This window comes from Bubalus bubalis, chromosome 10 (assembly GCF_019923935.1).
Source record: "Bubalus bubalis isolate 160015118507 breed Murrah chromosome 10, NDDB_SH_1, whole genome shotgun sequence".
In the NCBI taxonomy this organism is placed as follows: domain Eukaryota; kingdom Metazoa; phylum Chordata; class Mammalia; order Artiodactyla; family Bovidae; genus Bubalus; species Bubalus bubalis.
In genome coordinates, this window is record NC_059166.1 from 27917076 (window position 1) to 27938903 (window position 21828).

Sequence of the window (21828 nt, forward strand, 5' to 3'; positions counted from 1 at the left end):
AGTTGGTTCAGTATGCAAGTTCCCATGAAGCCATTTGGTAGACTCTTTACAGATACATTGGAAATTAAAATATTAATTTACACCAGACAGTTAAGTGAAAAATGAAGGCACATCAAGTAGTATGATACCATCTTGATGTGCTGATATTCAGGTGACAGATGAGGGATATAAAACTACTGGCAAGGGAGCAACTACTCAAACATTTCTAGAGCCAGGAGCCAAGGTTATGATGGAATCAGCATGGAAACATCTCATCAAAACTGTGTGGACAGAAGAAATTAAAACACTACATACTTTAAAATCACCTTCAGTACAAGTCAAAAAGTCAACATGATACAAAAGGTTGTCCATAGAGTTAATGTTTCTAAATACAAAGACAAGAAACTCACACTGATCTCACTGTTCCATAGAACGTATACATTCATTGTCTTCTAGCTTGTAAAAATCAATTGTTGGCATGATAAACCTGGAAACTGGGAAGATCGAACAGGAATGCTGTAGAGAATCCAAGTTGTCTGCCCAAGGGGAAGTTCAGTTTTTCTCTAGTGCTTGATAAGTTAGGCTGATCTTAAAGGGAGTAGTTAGAAACTTTGTCCAGGCATTGGTTCTGAAAGTGTGGTCCCCAGATCAGCAGCACTGGCCTCAACTGGAAACTGTTAGAAAATCAATGCAAAATGCAAATCCGTAGGCCTACTGAATTGGATACTCTGCGCATGGGCCCAGGAATGTGTGTCTTAACCCTCCAGGTGATTCTGACGTGTGCTGAAGTTTGACAACTACTGTTGTAAAGTCATAAGATACTAGACAACCACTGCTTGAACCTTTAGGATAGGAATTAACAGTACAAGTAACTCCTGGTGGTTGAAATGGCTGGAGCGACCAGAGGTGGATGGAATTCAGCAGAAGCTGACTGCAGTTTTATCAGTAAGATGGCCAGCTAGTCTCTCCTTTCTGGACCCCGGCCCCACCCAACCCCCACTTTGCATTATTATACAAAGATAGAGGGGAAAGATTTTGTATGGTGCGAGTGGTGTGTTCTTCTTCAGTTAATTAGTGCCCCTCTTTACAAGGAAATTAGGCATTGTTCTCAAGTAAGCTTTCTCTTACATTATCCCAGGGGATGATTTTTTTTTTTTTGGTCTATCTTCCCTGAAGTGATCATTGTATTTTGGAAATCTAAATGGTGTTTTAATCAAAAATCTTCATTAAGTTATTAGTTACTTCCACATCAAACACATATATTACAATATAGCCAAAGGAAAGGGATCTCACAGAAAGACAGAGACAAAGTTTTCTAGATTGCTCTACTCGTGAACAAGGAGAACACTTTTTTTTTGGATGAGGCATAATTATAAATGAGTTCTTTATCCAGTTTCATACATCTTACCATATAATAAGCTCATATATCCAATTAAAAAGTGCTTAAAAATAGTCGTTTGCTTTTTAAGGCCACACTAAATCTCCCTAAATGGTACCCAAGCAGATGTAAATTCTGTCATCCACTTAATGCAGTATGTTGGATTTTCCTTTTGCCTGTTTCCTTATCTACAGAGCAAGTAGACTATTTAGGTGTTACAGTATATGTTACTATGGATAGTGGCCTGATACCCACAGTACCAGAATCTTTAAGCTATCCTGTCTGACTAGTTCTTTCCTCTTCAGAGAATGCGCATTTTGAAAAATGGTCATTTTTTGTACATATTCCCAAAGTTTGATGATGACCTACCATTTAGTCCCACTTACTTCCTAGGGAAGCAGAGAGGCACTGTTGGCTACAGGGCACTTTATTCTGAGTGATTAAATGGTAATTGAAAAAGGTCAACAGATCCTTTCATTCCAGACACAGACTGTCATGTTTTTCTGTATAACATCTGGCCACGGACAATATTATTTTCCATCATTTCCACCTAATTTGGTGAGTTTTTAAAATTTCCACTGAGGATCTGCTTTGAATGTTTAGATTTGGTTTCTTTATATTATATATGACCTTATTATGCCTAAGCACTATCTTATTCTTTTTAAAATTCTATATGAAAAATCTCTATAACACTGTAGATAGGGACATCAATGAACTATCTTCAGCTTATTTTAACTGTTTAATTTCCTGAAACACTGAAGTGTTTGCACACTTAGACATGGTGTTGCAGAGAGGCCTTGGCCTTTGAATTCAGAAATGTCTCTTGAGCAACCAACTTTACCCTTTGAGTTATCTTGGACAAGTTTTCTGAACCTCTCTGGGTCTGCATCCTCATCTGAAAAAAGGAGGACTACAATACTTGTTTCACAGTGTTCTTGTGGGAGTTAAATATGCTAATCTAGGTTAAGGTCCACAGTCTCAGAAGCACTCAGTGGTATCTCCCCACCCCCTGCTGTTTGTAACCTCTTGCTACTATTATCAGCTCCAAACAAAGGTCTTCATTTGCTTAGTTTCATGGGACTGAAGACATGAACGCATTTTTCTTTCTGAGAAAACTTTCCTACATGAGCAATACTGTGATGTATTTGGAGAAGTCAAAAGTGTCTATTAACATAATTGCATTACCTTCTTATAGTTAGGGCTATGTGACTTTCTCAGCTGACTTTGTATAAGCCCTCTCCTTAGAACAATAAGAACAACAGCAAAGCCTAGTGATCATTGTACCAAGAAGTTTCAATTTAAAGGTACTATGGAATTATGTTAACATTTTGTCATGTTGGATTTAGTCTGAGCTGATATATGTTAGTATCTGCGCTGGTCAGTCAAATAGCCTCAAAGTGGTAAACAGGTGTCCTAGTTTTGTATTGATGGAGAAGGCAGAAAAATAATCATAAGGGGAGAGATGACAAGAGGGTGTAAAGAGGCAGCCTAAGCATCTGTAAAAGCTGATCAGAAGATGCACGAGGTAGGAGAGATGCCGTGAGCAATTTATTGGCCCTCCCTCAAATCTCCCGTGGCAAGGAGTAATCTGTTGTAGACTGTGGTGTAACTGGCTGGGCTGTTCAGTCAGGAATTCTTCTGCACTTGAGTTTTACAGGTGCTTCTTCAAGTTGGAAAAGATGAACACTTTATGAAAATACTAGAAAAAGAATAAATCTCAACCATAGGGTAACACATTTTTGGCAGTAAATACAGGCAATTAAAAGCAAGGTGCAAAATCTTATTCTGCTTAGATCTGAAAATATATGGTACTAGCTGTTGAAACTACAAAGACTTGTCTTGACCTTGGTCTTTCAGAGACCATGGGAGGGGATGAAAGAGATGGGAAAAGGCAGAAACATCAGGAAGAGTGATGGACTGACTGGGCACTCCGGGAAGAGACCACTCAACTAAGGGGTTTTAATTATCTCTTTTTCCCTGTGAAGATTTGACTGACTTCACTGTGACCTGAAGTACTATTCTTTGGAGATTATTTGCATCAAGCAATGTCCTTTTTGAAAACTGCTGATAACTCTGAAAAGTATTACTGTGGCTTAGCTAACTTTCCAGCTGAAATCTGACATGGATGTGGTGCACAGTGCATGTGGGCAATGGAGATGGGCTGAAGACCACTGTAGGCCTAGGGGTGGTCTAGAGAAAAGATGATGCGAGGGGACTGAAACCCTCTGACAAAATTGTAGGTAGAGAACAGATGTACATTCTCTTATCTTTTATTCTTGGGACCTGTAATTAAGCTGGTACTAGAGCAGAGTTTGAATACAGTGTGGGGTAAACTTGTTTTCATAACTGCGCCATGGATCCCGTCATAGAGAATAAATTCTGATTTCTAAGCAGTTAACAACTTCTAGAACATGACATTCATAAATGGAGACTGGCTTCCTTAGAACTTTTGTACTTTATAAAAAGTGCTAGGTATAAATGTTTTGTAATTAATTTGCTAATACTCTGCTTTGCTGTAGCTCCTCTCTCACTTCCGTAGCTTGTGGAATACTCACAGGTTCACGGGAAAATGAACCTTAGCTAAGCTACAAAAAGAAAGAAAACAACCATGTGTATGGCTTTCATTTAAAAAAAAAAAAGTACCCAACTTTGAATTCCACTTAAAAAATATACAAAGTCAAAAGTACAGAACACAACTCACTGCTATCCCAACAACTCATTGCCTGTTAAGATCAATTGTTCATCTGTCTCTAAACCTGCATTATAAAACTGAAGGCAAGGAGTGTTTTGTGGAACTGGAAACATGTCTTCTGAATTCTGTGGTGATCTCTAGATGGCATAGCGAATGATAAGGTTTTCTACGTTAGAATGCCTAAATAAATCAGGGAGCCCTGTCTTCCTCTTAACCTTGTACAGAGTTCTACATTCCCATGGAAGACAAAATTTAAAAATACTAACACTGAATAAAGCTGTCAGTTTTAAATCCTTACTTCCATACTGAAGAGTTGATGCTTTAGGGATAAGATGTTCAATTTTCAATAATTATTAGGAGCTGGGAAAATTATGACATATATCTTGGCAACTAACTCTTTAGAATGTGTATGAGTAGGCTTGATTGAGGAATTGCAATCACTTTTATAATTTAATATTAAATACACTGTAAATAATAAGACAAAGATTCCAAACTGTTTAGTGTTAATGAGGAAAAAAAATATCTGCTTAAAACAATGGCCTGAATAAAAAGGCCTCAAACAGATGGCCAATCTATTTGCCAGAGAGGAGAAATATTTTAAATTGAAAAATGTTATTTCCTAAATTTCATTCTATGACCTTTTCTCCTATAGTTTTATGTTATTTTGAGACTACAGCATATATGAATGACACTATTCATATGATTGTTGTCTAATATTTTCAGATTTTAAATGGTTTCATCATCTTTTTTCCCACCCCTTCCAACTGTCTCCCTACCCCTATACTTCCTGCCCCCTTCCCTGAGAAGTAAGCTCACTGGACGGCAAATTCTTGAGTTCCTTTTTTCCAAACATGTTGATATAAACTGAGTTGTTTTGTTTTCTTAAAAACCAAATGTTATACCTTATATTCGGATTATTGTGGAGCATAGAAATGTCTGTGCAACAAGGAGCTAAGGCACCATTTTTGCTTTCCCTTTTCATTTCTTGCCTTGGGAGCAAAAGCAAAGACTAATGGGACTGTCAGGGTGGCCAGTCAAGACATTTGGCACTGTATCAGCCAATACCACTGGGTACTGTGCATCAAAGGTTTCCACGCCACAGGCTTAAAACCCTGCCAGGAAAGAACTTTCCTCCTTTAGAAGCAGGGACATGAAGGCACAACAGTACCTTACATGAAGTTGGCAAATACCAACCAGAAAATCTTGACAACTTAGGAACAATTTTGAAATATTCTGGAATATTTTACAGAGGAAGTGGATCTTCCCTTTCTTGATTAGGACACCCAAGAATACATTTTTCTAACTGTTTCTTCCCTGCCGAACTCATAATCATAATATATATCTTTTTCCAATTAATCCTGTCTGATATGAGATGTCTGCGTGTACATCAGCTTGACTTACCACCAGATATTTCTTTAGCTATTGCATTTTTTAAAATAAGGAATCAGTGGATCAATGTAGTGTTTTCATAGGAGTGGTCCTTAAAAGTGACCCATTTGGGGATAACAGGACAGGCAAATGCATTGGGAAATAAGATTTAGAAATGAGTCAAGGCATGTAGACTCTTCAGAAATGCTCTGCAAAATTAGAATATCACTTGTGTCATCCACATATAACCATAATATCCAGAATAGCCCCAGTGCTGATTAGTTAGGGACGGACTGGGTGTTCTCTGAGACACTGGGGCTAGTGGTGAGGAAAATGCTATCAGTTGGATTGGCAGACATACTCTAAACCCTCCTAGCATTTTTCCTCGGGCCTGGAAGGTGGGTCTTCTACATAATGATGTCATAGACACGGCCCACTCTGCCGAGCCATTCTCTCACAGCCTGGCGAACTCTGATGTCAGTCACGTGACAGGTGAGCTGGCTGATACACGGGAACACTGCTGGCTGGAGGGCTGTGAAGGTCTGGTCTGGGAGGATCTGAATCTGATTGAGGACTGTTAGCACCATGTTGGTCCATGCCTAAGAGAAATGAATTAAGAGAATGAGCAGTTTTCTCCAGTGGTTTCATTTGTACACTTGAGTCTGGCTAATCTGCAAATGAGTTTTCTCAGGCTTCCGGCTTCAGTAAGTTAGTCTTTACTTTAATTTAATGTGCTTATAATTAAATGTCAGCTTAAGTTCATATACATAAAGGGTAGCAGAGACTCCTCTAACATTAGGAATATCTTATTTTCAATTTTTACAAAGTACAAAATTCTTATTCTTCAGATGTTTAAAAAATCTCTTGGCTTCTCGTAATTAGAGTTTCATAGGCCATAAAACACTTAATCAATAGCCTCTATAACACCTAGAAAACTTGGAAGAAGTCTTCCCTGGTAGCTCAGACGGTAAAGAGATGGCAATGCAGGAGACCCAGGTTTGACCCCTGCGTCAGGAAGATTCCCTGGAGAAGGGAATGGCAACCTACTCCAGTATTCTGGCCAGGAGAATTCCATGGACAGAGGAGACTGGTGGGCTACAGTCCATGGGGTCGCAAAGAGTCAGACATGACTAAGTGACTAACACTTTCACTTTTTGCCTTAATTTAGGATAACTTCTAAAATTATGGGGCTTCCCCAATGGTTCAGCAGATAAAGAATCCTCCTTGCAGGATTGGAATGGAGACATTGGAATGTCTCCAATGCAGGAGACACGGGAGATGCGGGTTCAATTCCTGGGTTGGGAAGGTCCCTTGGAAAAAGAAATGGCACCCCACTCTAGCATTCTTGCCTATGGACAGAGAAGCCTGGAAGACTACAGTCCAAAAGGTCACAGAGTCAAACATGACTAAGTGTGCAGGCATAGCATAGCATCTAAAGTTATAAGCAAATCTCCAACACGTGAAAAAGCAACTATCATTTATTTGTCAAAAAGGTCATCTGTTAAAGAATAACCTTACGTCTCAATCTGGATACTTTCTCAGATTTTGTCTAAGATAATTTTTGTGGATTCTGAATTAAGAAGTTTAAGTTCTATGTCCAAGATACATCAGTGAACAAAAAAGTAGCTTGCAAGATACATACTAATTTCAAATTTATGTTCATTATAAGAAAACACTCCTGTATAGGCTTACAGAGTCCTGCCCAATTGCTCCTACCTTACTGTGCCTGCAACAGAAATCTACAATTTAAGATAAACATCCAGATTATTTCTAAAGGGCCCTGGATGAATCTAGATTACTCTATTTCTTTTCCCATCTCCTCTTTTCTTAAATTGAACAAAATGGTGCCATTATTCTTTACTTCTCAAGCTCATTTTTGGGATGTACCATAGAATTACAATTATTAAATATATAAAGGAATAGGAACACTCTGAAGAATGAGAATTTTGTGCTTAGAATGGGCTAGAACAACAATTCATTGGAATAACCACATAATGTGTACTTTGCCTTTTCCATTTACATAAGTTTTCCCAACTAGAGGATTGCTTCAGTGCTAACTTCAAAGGAGAAACTCAGGACTGGATACCAGTTAAAGTCCATTCATTTTCTAAGCTTTGGAGTCATCTTATATACACAGCGGGGGTAGGGGGTGGTGGGGGAGGAGGGGTCCTAATTCTGGATATTCTGGACAGTATCTGTTATAATCCATAAAAAGAATTTCTGAAATTATCTGAGAGTAAGATTTCAGTTTCGCAAGGATATACTGATGGATCCTATATCTTGGAGGCTCGGGACGTGTCTGAGTGCTCCCGGAGGGGGGACAGGTGGATCCCTTGTACCTAGCCACCCTCTGCATAGCCGGACGCAGCCCTTTGCATCCTCCGGTGAGCAGGGACCCACCTGGATCTGGGCTTCTGCGTCCCTCGCGGAGACACTCCGGGAGCTGCCTGTGGAGCCGGAGCGGGGCCTCTTCTCCTGGCGCAGCAGCTCAGGGCCGGCGCTGAAAGAGTGCCGCATCTGCCCCTGGTCCATCAGGTGCTGGGGTCGCTGGAGCAGCGGGGAGCCTTGGCCCCTGGCGCCCAGCGCCTCTCCCTTCTTCTCCACCTTGATCTCTTTGGGGAAGACGGGCAGGTTGTGCTGCTGTTTCCTCTTCTTGTACTCGGTCATCAGCTTTGAGATGGTCTTGTCGGCTGCCATGGTATAGATTTTGTTGCCCGCGTTCTCCCACCACTCCTTCTTGCGGCTGGGATCCTTCTTCTCCACCTTGGGGCTCGGGGGCAGCAGCAGCAGCTCCCCGCTGGTCCCCCTCAGGCTCAGAGGCTCGCCAGCGTGATCCCGGGTCTGACTGCGGTCATCCTCGGAAGGCGTGTCTTTCCCTGAGAAGCCCCCGGTGGACGGGGTGGAGGACTCCGACTGGAAGGAGGGAAGGATGAAGAAAGGGTCGCTCTTGAAGATTGGGGCCTCCTCCATACTGTTTTCCAGGTCCAGGTGCATCTGGATGTAGTTGTTACACAGCTCCATGCACAGCTTATGAAGCCTCTTGACCAGCCACACCCAGTCCGCGTTGCTGATGGGCTGGACGCTGAGCGAGGGCATCCGAGCCCTCCACTGCCTCTTTTCTTTGCCTCTCGGAGGGCTCACCTGGGCGGTCTCCTCAAAAATGTCTTCATCTTCTGATGAACACTGCTGGGACGAATCTGTGCTCCTCTCGTCGTCCTCAAAAAGGACCTTCTTCACTTGCTCAGCAGTGATGGTTTCTTGGTTGCTAAGAACAGCACAGACCAGCGCGTGGAAATAAATGTTGAAACTCATGGCAGACTGGCGGTAGAGGTTGGCAGCGCCCCCTATGCCAGACACTTTCTTCAGCAGGCACTTCAGCCCTGGGCTGGTGTCAAACTCTCTGGCCGTCCTGTAGGAGTCCAGCAGGAGGTCAAAGATGACGGCCAGGTTCTGCATGGAGATGTATCTGAGGAAGCCAGCCAGCTTGGTTTCTGGCCCTTGGATCTTCTCCTCCCCAGGAGAGGGGCCTTTGACAAACTCTTCTAATAAGATATCATATAAGTTCTGGAGTAATACTTGATGGGATAGTAAACTCACCACAATTTCCCTGAAAGAAACACTTCAAATGAAAAAAAAAAAAAAAAAAAAAAAAAAAGCACTGGTTAACAGCCTGCTGCCTTATATGAGTTACCTTAAAGCAAAAACAGAATGACTAGACAAAATGACAAACTACTTGTATTTTAATGTCTTTCTTTAAAAAGGACAAATTTTTTGGATGACATTACAGGATGACAAATCATAAATAATGGAATTCCTGACCAAAAAAATTCTAGGAGCTACAGAATTAATGTTATGATACTGAGTTAACAGTTGTCAACAAGCCTTGGGAAATAGAGCAATTTTATAAAAACTTTTTAACATAGGCACAATTACAGTATATAATCTGTTTTCTTTTGTAGTTATGAGTAGTAAACAAATCAAGAAAACAACAGTTTCTGTTGACTTATATTAATTTTAGGCTTCCCAGGTGGCACCAGTGGTAAAGAATCTGCCTGTCAATTCAGGAGCTGCAAGAGACGTGGGTTTGATCCCTGAGTCCAGAAGAACCCCTGAAGGAGAAAATGGTAACCCACTCCAGTATTCTTGGCTGGAGAATTCCATAGACAGGTGGGCTACAGTTCATGGGGTCGCAGAGTTGGACATGACTGAGCAACTAAGCACAACAAAATACTAATTTTAATTGGCCTTTAGCCTACCCTTTGGCATTTTTCCTTAAACCCAAGGCTTTTATTATTTTTAAAGTATTGGCTGAGGAATTTTTAATAGAAAAATTATAATTAACATTATGCTTGGACCTTTGAGTTCATTTCTTTTCCTCAGTTTCACTTTTCCTTGCCTATCTATGAATGAAGTCTTTATATCACTAAGATAGGCTTAAGAGCTTACAACCTCTATTCTACTTATCTAAGGAATTCCAAGAAATAGCTAATTGCAAGATTCCACAGTATTCTTTTCTCCAAAAGCATAATTTTATTTTGTTCAGGGATAGCCTCTGAAAGTACAAAGTCAGGATGTGATAGTGTGTTGCACAGTTCCTGTGTTGGGTGAATATATATTTACAGTTTTTAGATCTTCATCGATCTGCTGATCATTGTGTAGTATCCTTATTTGTCTCTTGTAATGGTCCTTAAAGTATTTTGTTTGATATGAATATTGCTACTCCAGCTTTCTTTTGACTTCCATCTGTGTGGAATACCTTATTCTATTCCCTCACTTTCAGTCTGTATGTGTCCCTAGATCTGAAATGGGTCTCTTGTAGACAGCATGTGTACAAGCCTTGTTTTTGTATCCATTCAACCAGACTATGTCTTTTGGTTGGAACATTTAAGGTATATGTATGTTCTTCCCAGTGGCTGAACTGGGAAGAATATGAGGCTTCCCAGTGGCTCAGCGGTAAAGAATCCTCCTGTGATGCAGGAGACGCGAGTTTGATCCCTGGGTTGGAGAGATCCTCTGGAGGAGGGCATGGCGACCCATTCCAGTATTCTTGCCTGGAGAATCCTATGGACAGAGGAGCCTGGCAGGCTACAGTCCATCGGGTCACACAGAGTCGGACACGACTGAAGCGACTTAGCACTCACCATGTGTATGTTCTTAGTGCCATTTCATTAATTGTTTTGGATTTGTTTTTGTAGATCTTTTTTCTTCCTTTCCTCTTTTGTCCTCTTGTGAGTTGATCATTCAATTTAGTATTGTGTTTGGATTCCTTTTACTTTTTTGTGTGTGTATCCACTGTAGATTTTTGGTTTGCAGTTATCATGAGGTTTTGATACTGTAACAGTCTATACATAAATAGGATTGTTTTAAATTGCTGTTTTTTTAATGTTAATTTATTTACTTCTATGCTGGGTCTTTCTTGCTTTGTGCAGGCTTTCTCTAGTTTCAGTGATCTACGGCTACTCTCGAGTCTCGGTGCGTGGGCTTCTCACTGAGGTGGCTTCTCTTGTTGCCGAGCACAGGATCTAGGTGGGCAGGCTTAGCTGTGGAACATGAGTCCAGTATCTCCATGGCATGTGGAATCTTCCCACACCAGGGATTGAACCTGTGTCCCCTGCACTGGCAGGCGGATTTATCAGGGAAGTCCCTGCTGGTGTTTTAATTCTGAATGCATTTCCAGTTATCTTGCATTTGTGCTCTCCTGTTCTCATGACTGCTAACTTCGATATTGTATTTGTGTGTGGATGACTTCCTACCTTTATTGCATGTTTGCCTTTACCATTGAGCTTTTCCTTTCATAATTTTCTTATTTCTAGTTGTGGCCTTTTCTGCCTACAGTTCCTTCAGCATTTGCTGCTAAGCTGGAGTCTTCCTCGAGGGCTCACACCAATGAGTACTCCCCCAGAATGACTGCCACAAGTGTTCACATCGAGCCACACCTGCCCCTTGACTGCCTTCACAGGAGATGTTCCAATACTTGCAGGTAAGTGTGGCCCTCTCTCTTATGAGGTCATTGCTTTTTTCCTCTGGTTGCTATCCACTTGAGGCCCTGTGTGCACCCTCTGAGAGTGGAGTTTCTATTTTCCTCAGTCTCGTGGAATTCCTGCAATCAAATCCCACCTGTTTTCAAGGCCACATTCTCTGGGGCCTCATTAGCTCATCTTCCTGTTGCCAGACCCCCAAGCTGGGGAGCCTGATGTGGGGCTCAGAATTTTACTCCTGTGGGAGAACTGTGGTATAACTGTTTTCCATTCCAGTTTGTGGGTCGCCCACCTGGTGTGTATGGGATTTGATTTTATCACGATTGTGCCCCTCCTCCTGTCTTCTTGTGGCTTATTTGTCTTTGGACACAGGGTATTTTCTTGGCAGGTTGTGGTTTTTTTGTCCAAGGTTATCCAGCAGTTAGTTGTGATTTGGGTTTCTGGAAGAAGAGGTGAGCTCACGTCCTTCTACTCTGCCATCTTAAAACCCAAAGTTTTAGAATCTTATTGAAGTTGGTTTGTAGGCACCAAACCAGTTTTCCAGAACCAGAAATGTTCATGCTTTAGATACATATGTATAAAAGCTTTATTTCTTCCAGTGTGTGATAGAAGAGATCCAAACATTGAAAAGGTTTAACTTTAGAAGTATTATAGGGCTAACATTTTCAAAGAAAGAAATTGATAATTTAATTTGCAGCATTCTAAAGCAAACCTAGAAGAAGAGGAATGCTAGAAGAGAAAGCATTCACTCATAACAGGCTAATTCCTTCCTTGCATCCTTTTCTGTCAGCAATGATGTGGGACTCTGTGGGCCTTGGATGTGCACTTGGGGGAAGTGGGAGAGAGTGAATACTCTCTAGACATCGGACCAGATCTCCTGGTTGAAAAGCAGACACCAGTCATGAAAATTTCCTAATCAGGACAAAGACCTGATAAAGCGACATTACAAGTGAATGCTCAAATACTTGGTGATTCAGCCTCTTTTTGTTTGGTTGGATTCCTGTACTAAGAAAATATTTTAATTCATCAATGTGGCTCTGGGTTTATGGTTTCTCATTCTTTTAATTGCTCTTAGAATTTCATGAAAATAGCTTAGATCATGTTGCAAACTCATTCTCGTAACTGGATAAAGACAAAATTATAACTCATTAATACTATAAATCTGTTCATATTTTTTGCTTTATTCTTTTTAAAGTTTTATTGGAGTACAATTGATTTACAATGTTGTGTTGGTTTCAGGTGTATAGCCAAGTGCATCAGTTATACATATCTAAAAAAGTGGATTTAAGTATTCTTTTTCCACATAGGTCATTAGAGTATTGAGTAGACTTGTGCTATACCGGAGTGCGTATATGTTAATACCAATCTCCCCATTTATACCTACCCCCCCGTAACCATAAGTTTGTTTTCTACATCTGTGACTCTTCCTGTTTTGTAAATAAGTTCATTTGTGCCATTTTTTTAGACCATGAATTTAAAAATTACTTTTATAACTAGCAGGAAAAATATTTTAACTAGCAAAGAACAAAAAAAACCCCTCCCATACATTTTTGAAAGGCTGACTTTGCCCTTTGCATAGTGGTATCTCAGAGACAACACTGTACTTTCAGCAAAAATGGAATAAGTAAGTTCAAAGAACTCACATAACCCCTTCTAACAAATCACTTAAGCAACTTTTTTTGTGGTAAAATGTATATAACCTAAAGTTACTATTTTAACTATTTTTAAAAGTTCAATTCATGGGCATTAAGTACACACACAATGTTGTGTACTCATCACCACTATCTATTTCTACATCATTTTTCATCATCCCAAACAAACTCTGAACCAATTAAAAAATAATTCCCCAATCCCTCTCAATGTCCCTGCCACAGAAGTAACTTTTGGGAAGTTATCAGGAGACCTGAATATGTACTCTTCTGAAGCAGCAGCTGTGAAAGCCACCAGTTTGGTCTAGTGCTTCAGGTCTGCAACTATAGGACCCTAAGAAGGGAAATCCTGTCACTTATCTGGCCTCCCCACTGCCCCATAAATCTTCAAGGGACAAGGCAGTGCCTTATTCATCTTCTTGTTCCAAGGCAAGTATATGGTGAGAGAGATGCTCAAACAAAACAGGAAAAACCAGGTTAGTGCTGAGTGTAGGCACCCAGAGGAAATAGTCTCCAGGAGCAATGGCTCTCACACCTCAGCCCCTTTCCACTGGCAGCCTGGACTCATGAAGTAAGACGCATACCCAGGGAGTGTGTGTGTGTGACTTCTGAAGGTATAAGCAGCCTAGCTCAGGAAATACTGCCTATTATCTGAGAAATGCAAAGCCCTTTACCAGCAAATACCTAAAGAGAGAGTTGATCAAAGCCCTGTCAAAGCATCCTGTCAACCAAGGTATTTCCTTTGATGCTTTGAGATATAAATTTCTAACTGAACATGTTAAAAAGGACAGAGAATCCCCCTTAGGTTTAAGCCACATAATGCAGCAATAAAAAAGCAATGGGGAAGAAGCAGTAATACTGAAGAGATCAAACTTTCAGAAAAGTATTGAAACAGTGAAATAACTCTTTATAGATCTGCAACTCTTCATCATCATCTATGCTGACAGGAGACAAGACAGATCTGGAGCAAAAAAAAATTAACAGGTAATTTTTATCCAGTACACCCTTTATGACGGGAACCTTGAAGTGGAGAAACTTACACGTTCCCTTCCTGCTTCTGATGCGAGGTGTACAGGCAAGCAAGCCTCCAGACAGGGTAATTCGGAGTGAACTGCTTAACAAGTGGCTGACTTAAAACATGCTAATATCAGTAGCAGAGAGAAACAGATTCACAGTTAAAAGTACATCATAAAGCTCAAATTAAGATTATGGGGCTTATTTTAATGTCATGGGGTTGTCAATGTCAAAATGACTTAAAAATGAAACCCAAATTTCTCTTAAATGTTACAATCTGGTTTTAGTCATCTAATTTTTTCTCCTCCCATGGGTGATTTCGATGTGGACCTCTTAGGAGGCACCTAACCATCAGATACACAAAATTTTCTTACATCTAACTCATTGTTTACTACCTTCTATGCTAAGAATTGCCCCTGTGAGTGAGTTCAGTCCAACAATGCAAAATATTCAAAGGATTTTAGAGAATGGATTTTAGAGAATGTTTTTAGGCATAGTGGTCTCTACTAAAGAATTTAATACACTTTTCCTGTTTTGCTGAAACTTCATTGAGGGGGTAATTGTCTATTAAATCTTAACCTGTTAAAGCCTTTAAACCAGTAACACAGCAATATTAGGTGATCCTGTTTTTTTCCATGTTTTATTTATAATGTGAATTCAGCTTATTCCTTTCTCTTTTACTTCAAAAATTATTTTAGCAGGAATAATTGGCTGAAGGGACTAGAAATATAAATAAAGAACTAAAATTTAAAGTAGATCAAAGCCTAAAGATGTGGAAAGGAGTGTACAGCCATTGGTACGTAGAACAGTGACCGGCAGTGGAGGGAAGCAGGCATAGGATCGGGAGGAGCACATGGGATATTGGTAAAGTTCTATGTCTGAAGTTCAGAGGCAGGTTCATTAGTTATCTCATTTTTATTCATGGTCTATAACTTATGAACCTTCCACATAGTCTTTTGTATGTACCATACATGCTTGACTAAAAAATCATACCTAGAAATTTTACCCAAATTAGGTGTATTAATCAAACTGCTATATTAACTGCTGTAACATTTGAAAAAAAATCACACTCTTTCCCTTAAATGGGAAAGGACACAGGTACTGCACTTGGCCAGACCTGAATTTGATTTTGGGTCCCCTGCTCCGCAGTCTCCCTGAATGTTTCCTCATGCACAGGTGGATTAGTGTGTCAGAAGTTTAAGAATGGAAACTTTCAGTCCTTGGCTTCATCCTGAACTCTAGGAACAATCATTTTTAGGCAAGATGACGGTATTTAAAAAGCATTTTAAAGAAAATATTCAAAAGCAAGGTTGGAAAATGTCTGATCTTTCTATAGAAAGTTGGGTACAGTATGTAACTGCAGGAAACCCACTGCCCCTTTGTAAATCGTGGAGCCCAAAATGTATGGAAATATTTGATGTTTTCAGCTAAAGAAAGAAAAATATGGTCCAAATTAAATTTTCCAAAGATAAAAAAAATAAAAAATAAAAATAAAAAGGCAAGTTTCTTGTGGCACACACAGATCTTTCTCTATCCTAACAACTGTACTGTTCATGAGAAATATCTCACTGAAATAGTATGGATCAGGCCTCAAATTAAAAAAGGATTATTAAAAAAGCCACAAAAAGCAGGAAAAGAAAGTATGTACGATACTATAGATAAACTGAGTTGTATCCTCCCCAAATTCATAGAAGTCCTAACATCACAGAATATGTACTCGGAAAAAGGATCTTTAAAGAAGCAATTAGGTTAAACTGACGGCATTAGTATGGACCCTAATCCAAATGACTGGTGTCCTTATAGGAAGAGGAAATCTAGACATAGACACAGAGGAGAGACCACGGGAAGGCATAGGGAGCAGGCATTCATCTAGAGGTCAAGAAGGGAGGCCTCCAAAGAGACCAGAACTGTGAGAAATTAAATTTCTATCGTTTAAGCCACCCGGTACTTTGTTATGGCAGTCCAAGACATGTGAAATGTGGGAAATTAACAGTTCTGTATGAAAACCTTTGCTAAGTGATTCCCCAGTTGTTTTCAGCATTCTCAGCTGAAGACTGAATTAAAATGAACAAGAGCTGGGAATAAATGAACTTTCCTGTTGGTATGTGCTCTCCCTGTTGAAGTTTAGCTGCTTACCTTTTCTTGGTGTGTCCATTTGGCTTCTCATCAGGAGGCAGTTCAATAATGAGCTGACAGGACTGAGCATGATCGAAGTTGTTTGGAGTCTTTGGTGAGCACTGGGTATCCAACATAAATACCTGCACAGGTAGAGAAAAGTACAGTTTACCAGGGATCAGCTGGATGGATGTTCCTCGGCCAGAGGCGTCCTCTTTCTCCTCATTTTCTCACCTCTAAAATGAGGTCAGTGATGGTTTCTTACTTGGTATGTTTGTTGAATTAAATGAATTAATAAGTGTACTAACACATGCAGAGCACTAGAAGAGTAAATATTCCATAAATGTTAGCTGCTGGCACTAACAGTAGTAACACTGCTGCTTCTACCACATGACAAGTCATTACATTCCCAACAGCAAGGACTGACATTTAATATTAATTAAGAGTAAAAAGGGGCTATGTTTGCAAGAGATCTCTGGTTTAGAGGTCTGTTTGGTACATCTATCCTATGCAGGAATGGGAAATTAATTGGGACCTCTCCTTTCAGGACAGTGATGTGGCCATGTTACTCTATTAGACACTGGGAGAAGTGACTTAGAAAATAGTAACCACTGCTTGGATTCTGATCTAAATGATTTCATTTGATGTTATTTAATTCACTTTCATGACTTACCTTGGAAAATGAGTGTTTTTAAAGAACTTTCTCTTTTCAAATTTTGTTGGTGGTGGTTTAGTCACTAAGTTGTGTCTGACTCGTGCTACCCTATGGACTGTAGCCAGCCAGGCTCCTCTGTCCATGGGATTTCCCAGGCAAGAATACTAGAGTGGGTTGCCATTTCCTTCTCCAGGGGATTTTCTGGACCCAGGAATCGAACCCAGGTCTCCTGCATTGCAGGCAGATTCTTTACCAACTGAGCTATGAGGGAAGCCCCAAATTTCAGTACATTATCATAACTGAATATTGGGTACTCCTGCCTGGAAAATCCCATGGATGGAGGAGTCTGGAGGGCTGCAGTCCATGGGGTTGCTGAGGGTCGGACACGACTGAGCAACTTCACTTTCACGCATTGGAGAAGGAAGTGGCAACCCACTCCAGTGTTCTTGCCTGGAGAATCCCAGGGACGGGAGAGCCTGGTGGGCTGCCGTCTATGGGGTCGCACAGAGTCGGACACGACTGAAATGACTTAGCAGCAGCAGCAGAAGAGTGAATATGGGAGGAAGGTTTATGACAGAAGAAGAAAGACATATTAGGAAATGAAAGATTCATTAGCTGTTCTTCTCCATTAATAATCTATTTCAGAACAGGATTCCATTTTCTCGCTATGTGGTAGGATGTGGTTGAAAAGACCATTGGAGGCACATGGAAAAATTCTGCATCTAGCCAGCCAGGATAGTTTCCTACTTGGAGAAACCACCCCTCTCGAGGCCCACACTCTTGCCTTCCCTTATGGTTCCTGGTCAGACTCACTGCTGAGGGGAGGGATGTGCTCAGCAGATGAAAGTGAAGCTGAAGGTGGGAGGTTCTTGTCCCACATGCTGAGCTGAGCTGAGGAGAAGACAGACTTGACAAGAGACTTCTCCACTGACAATGTGAACGTGACTGAGTTCTTTACATTGATTGATAGTCAGGGCATCCTGGGTTATCAGTGTGCTGAGGGGAGATTCTCTTAAGAAGTTAAATAGATTTTGTAGAGAAAGGGAACTTTTGAAGATAAACCCCAACTCACTTCATTTTCCTAGTGCTTAATATTTTAAACACTTGTATATGTAAAGTATCTTCTGCATAGGAAAACACAATTCAAATATGTCTGTTGCTAATTCATGATAGAATTTAGCCAATCAATAGTGGTTTTTTTGTTCTTCCTCTATTATGAATAGACCTGTTATGAATATACATGAATGAAGGTACACTATTGATGAAAGCCCCATGCAGGGTTTCTTAGAGGCAGATTGACAGGTCACTTAAGTTTCTGAGTGCGTATCTGTGGCCCACGATAAAGCTAAGGCCTTCTGTGATTCATTGACCCAACAAACATTTAATAAGTGCCTTCTATCTGCCCTGTCCCAGGACTGCCAAGAAAAATATACAGAATATGTTCTCTGCTCCTGGCTTGGCTTACAACCAATATTTATGAATTCTGTCATGTGTTAGGAAGAAAAAGTCACTGGTACATGGTGATTCCTGCATGGACAAATACATTTTAATTTTACTGAGTTGTTAACATTCAACTCAAATTTATTAAGCTCTATGCTCCTTATGGGAGATACAGGAAAAAACAAACAAGTTTGCTGTCCTAACTTAAGCACTTATAGTCGAGGATTAACAACAATATTGCAGTAAATATTTATAAGCAGGGCAAGCAAATTATATATGGAGTGCAGAGTCCAGGTGGAAAAGGACCCCATGTGATCAGGACGCTGGAGGATGTAACAAGCTAGAGATGGTGAGAGGACCTTAATGCTGGTGATTGGGTTCAAGTTGTTTCTAGTAAAGATCAGCACTGGTCAGAGCCGGGAGGTTTATGTCCCCAAGGGAAAGAAAGGCAGTTTGGTGATGCACAGCCTTTGAGAAAGACCTCCAACGGCATCTCAAGCTTCCTGAGCCCCTGAGATCAAAAGCCCCCGCCCTTACCTGCTGAGCCATGGCTCGGATGCGCCAGTACTCGGCCTCGGCACTTGGGGAGGAGGACGGGGCGGCCACCCTAACCTGGCAGCCTTCGCCGCTGAAGCTCTCAGTGCCACTGTGGAAACAGCCCAGCAGGTCCTAGGGAGCAACACAGTGGTCGTTTGCTGGGTGCGCACAGCTCCAGGCCCGGTCATGGATCTGACACTGTCACAGAGTCTGGGACAAAGTACTGACATGGCTACTTCGTTCTCACCAAGTGAGACCGCCTCCTAGGAGGCAGGCGCCCTGCTCTCTTCTCTGAGTGGCTCACCTTCACCGGCTTGAGCGTGGCTGAGAAGGCATCCTGCAGAGCACAGCAGGCCAGCCTCCACATCTCCTCCGTGAACACTGGGCCCGCTGTCACGAGGACGTACCTGCCGGGAGGAACAAGTCTTGCATTCAGACGTTTTAATGTCACAAAAGGTAGGCCCTTCCCAGCGAGCGCCTAGATTTAGTCTGCAGTTTCCCTAAGACTTGCTATTTTTTATCTTTGTTTTGGGCTCTCTGCCCATCTGGTATGCCATTGTCCCACTATTTCCTAACCCACTGGATATAAAAATGGACCCCCACTACAAACAGGCCAATGTTTAAACTTTAGGTTCTTATGCAAGACTATATATATATATACTATACAAATTTTCCCATTCCAGTCCCGTTTTCCACTGCTCCTCTACACATAGCGATACAAAACCCCCTTGTCACTTGTAATTCTTATCTCTATGTAATTGTTCATGCTATTCCTCTGCTTACAAAGTCACCACCTATCAGAAGCTTGCCCTCCTTGGGAGCGCTGACCAAGTATCATTACCAAAGCTCCTGCCAACCGCCCTGCTCCCCAGGCTTCTTGTCCTTCCGTTCCCTTTCTAGTTCCCCCTCACCATTATCACTCTCCCCATGATTCTGCCTGTTTTGTGCTTTAGAACACGTTATATGCTCCCGAAGGGCAGGTACCTTGGTCATGTCACTTTCTGGGCAGTAGAGCACCCTGTTTAATGACTTCCACAATATATATTTGCCAATTGAATGAAATGAAGAATTAGTAGCATAGTCATTTTTATTTATAAAAAGTAGATTGCTACCACAAAAGAATTTAATTTTCCTGGACTTCATAATAAAAACTGTAGAGAGTCAGGAAACCTTTTTCTCACCTAATACAGGAGCAGCCTACTCGGGAGATGGTTTCCGTGGGCTTGGCTACACATGCTACCAGTAGCTCAAAGAGGTCCTTCAGCATGGTGTTGATCATGCTCTCATACCTGATGTCTACAGGGGAATCAAAGTGAGACTGCATTCAATGGTACTGCAAAGGAATGGGCTGAATGGCGAAAGAGGGAAGGCTGAGTGTGAAAACATACAGAAATATAAAGAAAATAGAACAATGAGAAAAATGGCCATTACCACACAAATTTTCTTGGATTTTTATCTCATCTTGGCTTGTTCCATCCATTTCTGGATATATCAAGATGAAATGCATGAGGCTGACTTTTCAAAGTATATAATTCATCTACTTAAGCAGAATAGAACATATACTATTATACAGATTGAATACTAACTAGTAAAATATGTTAATTCTTAAAGGGAAAGATAAAACAAATATTCCTTACTGCTGCTAGTTGAATTATTAATATATTTAATTAAATGCTCTTAGTAAACAAAACATCTTGTATTAACTACCACTTCTTGAACCTTTTCAGTTTGGCTTCAGTCTGCATACTGTCCCCAGCCTAAAGAAGATAAGACCTTCCAAAATCACATTCTGTTTTCCACAAAGTCTTTGCGATGCAACACAACCAATTCTCGGTAGAATCTGCAAGGATCCTGAGCTGGGCAAAGCCCTGACCTGGACAGAAACACTACCCCTAGGGATGTGGTTAGTGGCTACATGTGTTTCTCTTCTTTTTCAGTCGGTGTGTTTTGTGCTTAGTAGAGACCCCATTTCTTATCTTTGCTTTCTGACCCTCCTTTGGGGTCAAGTCCTCATGAGTTTGTCTAATCTTACCTCTTCCTTTATACTTCTGTACAACACCTTTCCCCTATAACCTCTAGGGCGAGCAGCAAGATTTCTGTTTCCACGGCAAGAATCATGAACAAGAATCCATATTTCACAAATATTACTCCATTGGTACAACAGCTGACAGATTTCTCCTGCCTCTAGCTCCCTCTCCATCTGCTGACATCGACATATTATCCACCCCACACTTCCAAATCTTTTCCAAAGTGCCACACACATTAAGACCTCTCTCTTCACCCCTTACCTGTTAAGTAACTTCCTGACCATAATTTGAGCCTTTCCTAAAACCACTCCCCAGATGCAACAGGATAATGGGATATATCCTTCCCTTACCCCCAGGCTATACAGATATTTCAATTTCTTACATATCAATACTTGAACTTGCCTTCCCTCTCCTAATGCATAGATATCCTAGACCTTATTAGGTGTTTTATCTTTTGCGTGCGTGCTAAGTTGTATCCAACTCTTTGTGACCCCACGGACTATAAACTGCTCAGCTCCTCTGACTGAGGACGACAGGCAAGAATACTGGAGTGGATTGCCATGCCTTCCTCCAGGGGATCTTCCTGATCCAGGGTTTGAACCTGTGTTTCATGTTTCCTGCATAAGGCTGACAATGACCATGTAATTCTATCTTAATAATTTCCAGGACTAAAATCACACACTGGTCTTTAGTAGGCACTTTTAGACAACGATGCTGTCTACTAAACGACAACTCAGAATGAGCTGCTCTGGTACCACAGATACCTGAGTGGATAAAGCTCTGAATGTGCTCCACCACCAGCTCACAGGACAGACCAATGGCATGCTTGAAGTTAGCCGAGGCAATGTCCCAGTAAGAATGGTCTTTATGGCTACGGCGAAGCCAAAGAGACATCACAGGAAGGAGAAGGTGAACAACTGCATAGATGCCAAACCCTGGTCCTGAAAAAGCAAAGCCAGTGTCAGAATTGTGACCTTAGCACCTCTCCTGCAAAAA

General features: G+C 41.1%; 1 protein-coding gene and 1 long non-coding RNA gene across 11 annotated transcripts in view; one reads left to right on the top strand and one right to left on the bottom strand.

Annotated features, from left to right (window-relative positions):
* LOC123327670 overlaps positions 1-21828 on the top strand; it is a 67960-nt gene that overhangs the window by 43827 nt on the left and 2305 nt on the right. For 2 of the 5 annotated variants that reach the window (XR_006542309.2, XR_006639634.1), the window contains one exon: positions 11253-11397. This is a non-coding gene — a long non-coding RNA (uncharacterized LOC123327670). Of the gene's footprint in view, positions 1-9471; positions 9585-11230; positions 11398-21828 lie in introns of those variants that run through there. The other 3 variants (XR_006639636.1, XR_006542311.2, XR_006639635.1) reach the window with 3 other exon arrangements.
* Positions 2738-21828, bottom strand: part of ARFGEF3 (ARFGEF family member 3) — a 173401-nt gene continuing 154310 nt past the window's right edge. For 4 of the 6 annotated variants that reach the window (XM_044924178.2, XM_006074676.4, XM_044924176.2 and 1 more), the window contains 7 exons: positions 21597-21773; positions 19987-20101; positions 19110-19212; positions 18806-18937; positions 16195-16316; positions 7818-9036; positions 2738-6016 (listed from right to left, as the gene is read on the bottom strand). In XM_044924178.2, the coding sequence (XP_044780113.1) occupies positions 5825-6016; positions 7818-9036; positions 16195-16316; positions 18806-18937; positions 19110-19212; positions 19987-20101; positions 21597-21773 (2060 nt within the window). In that variant the 3' untranslated portion in view covers positions 2738-5824. Of the gene's footprint in view, positions 6017-7817; positions 9037-14562; positions 15297-16194; positions 16317-18805; positions 18938-19109; positions 19213-19986; positions 20102-21596; positions 21774-21828 lie in introns of those variants that run through there. The other 2 variants (XM_044924177.2, XM_044924179.2) reach the window with 2 other exon arrangements.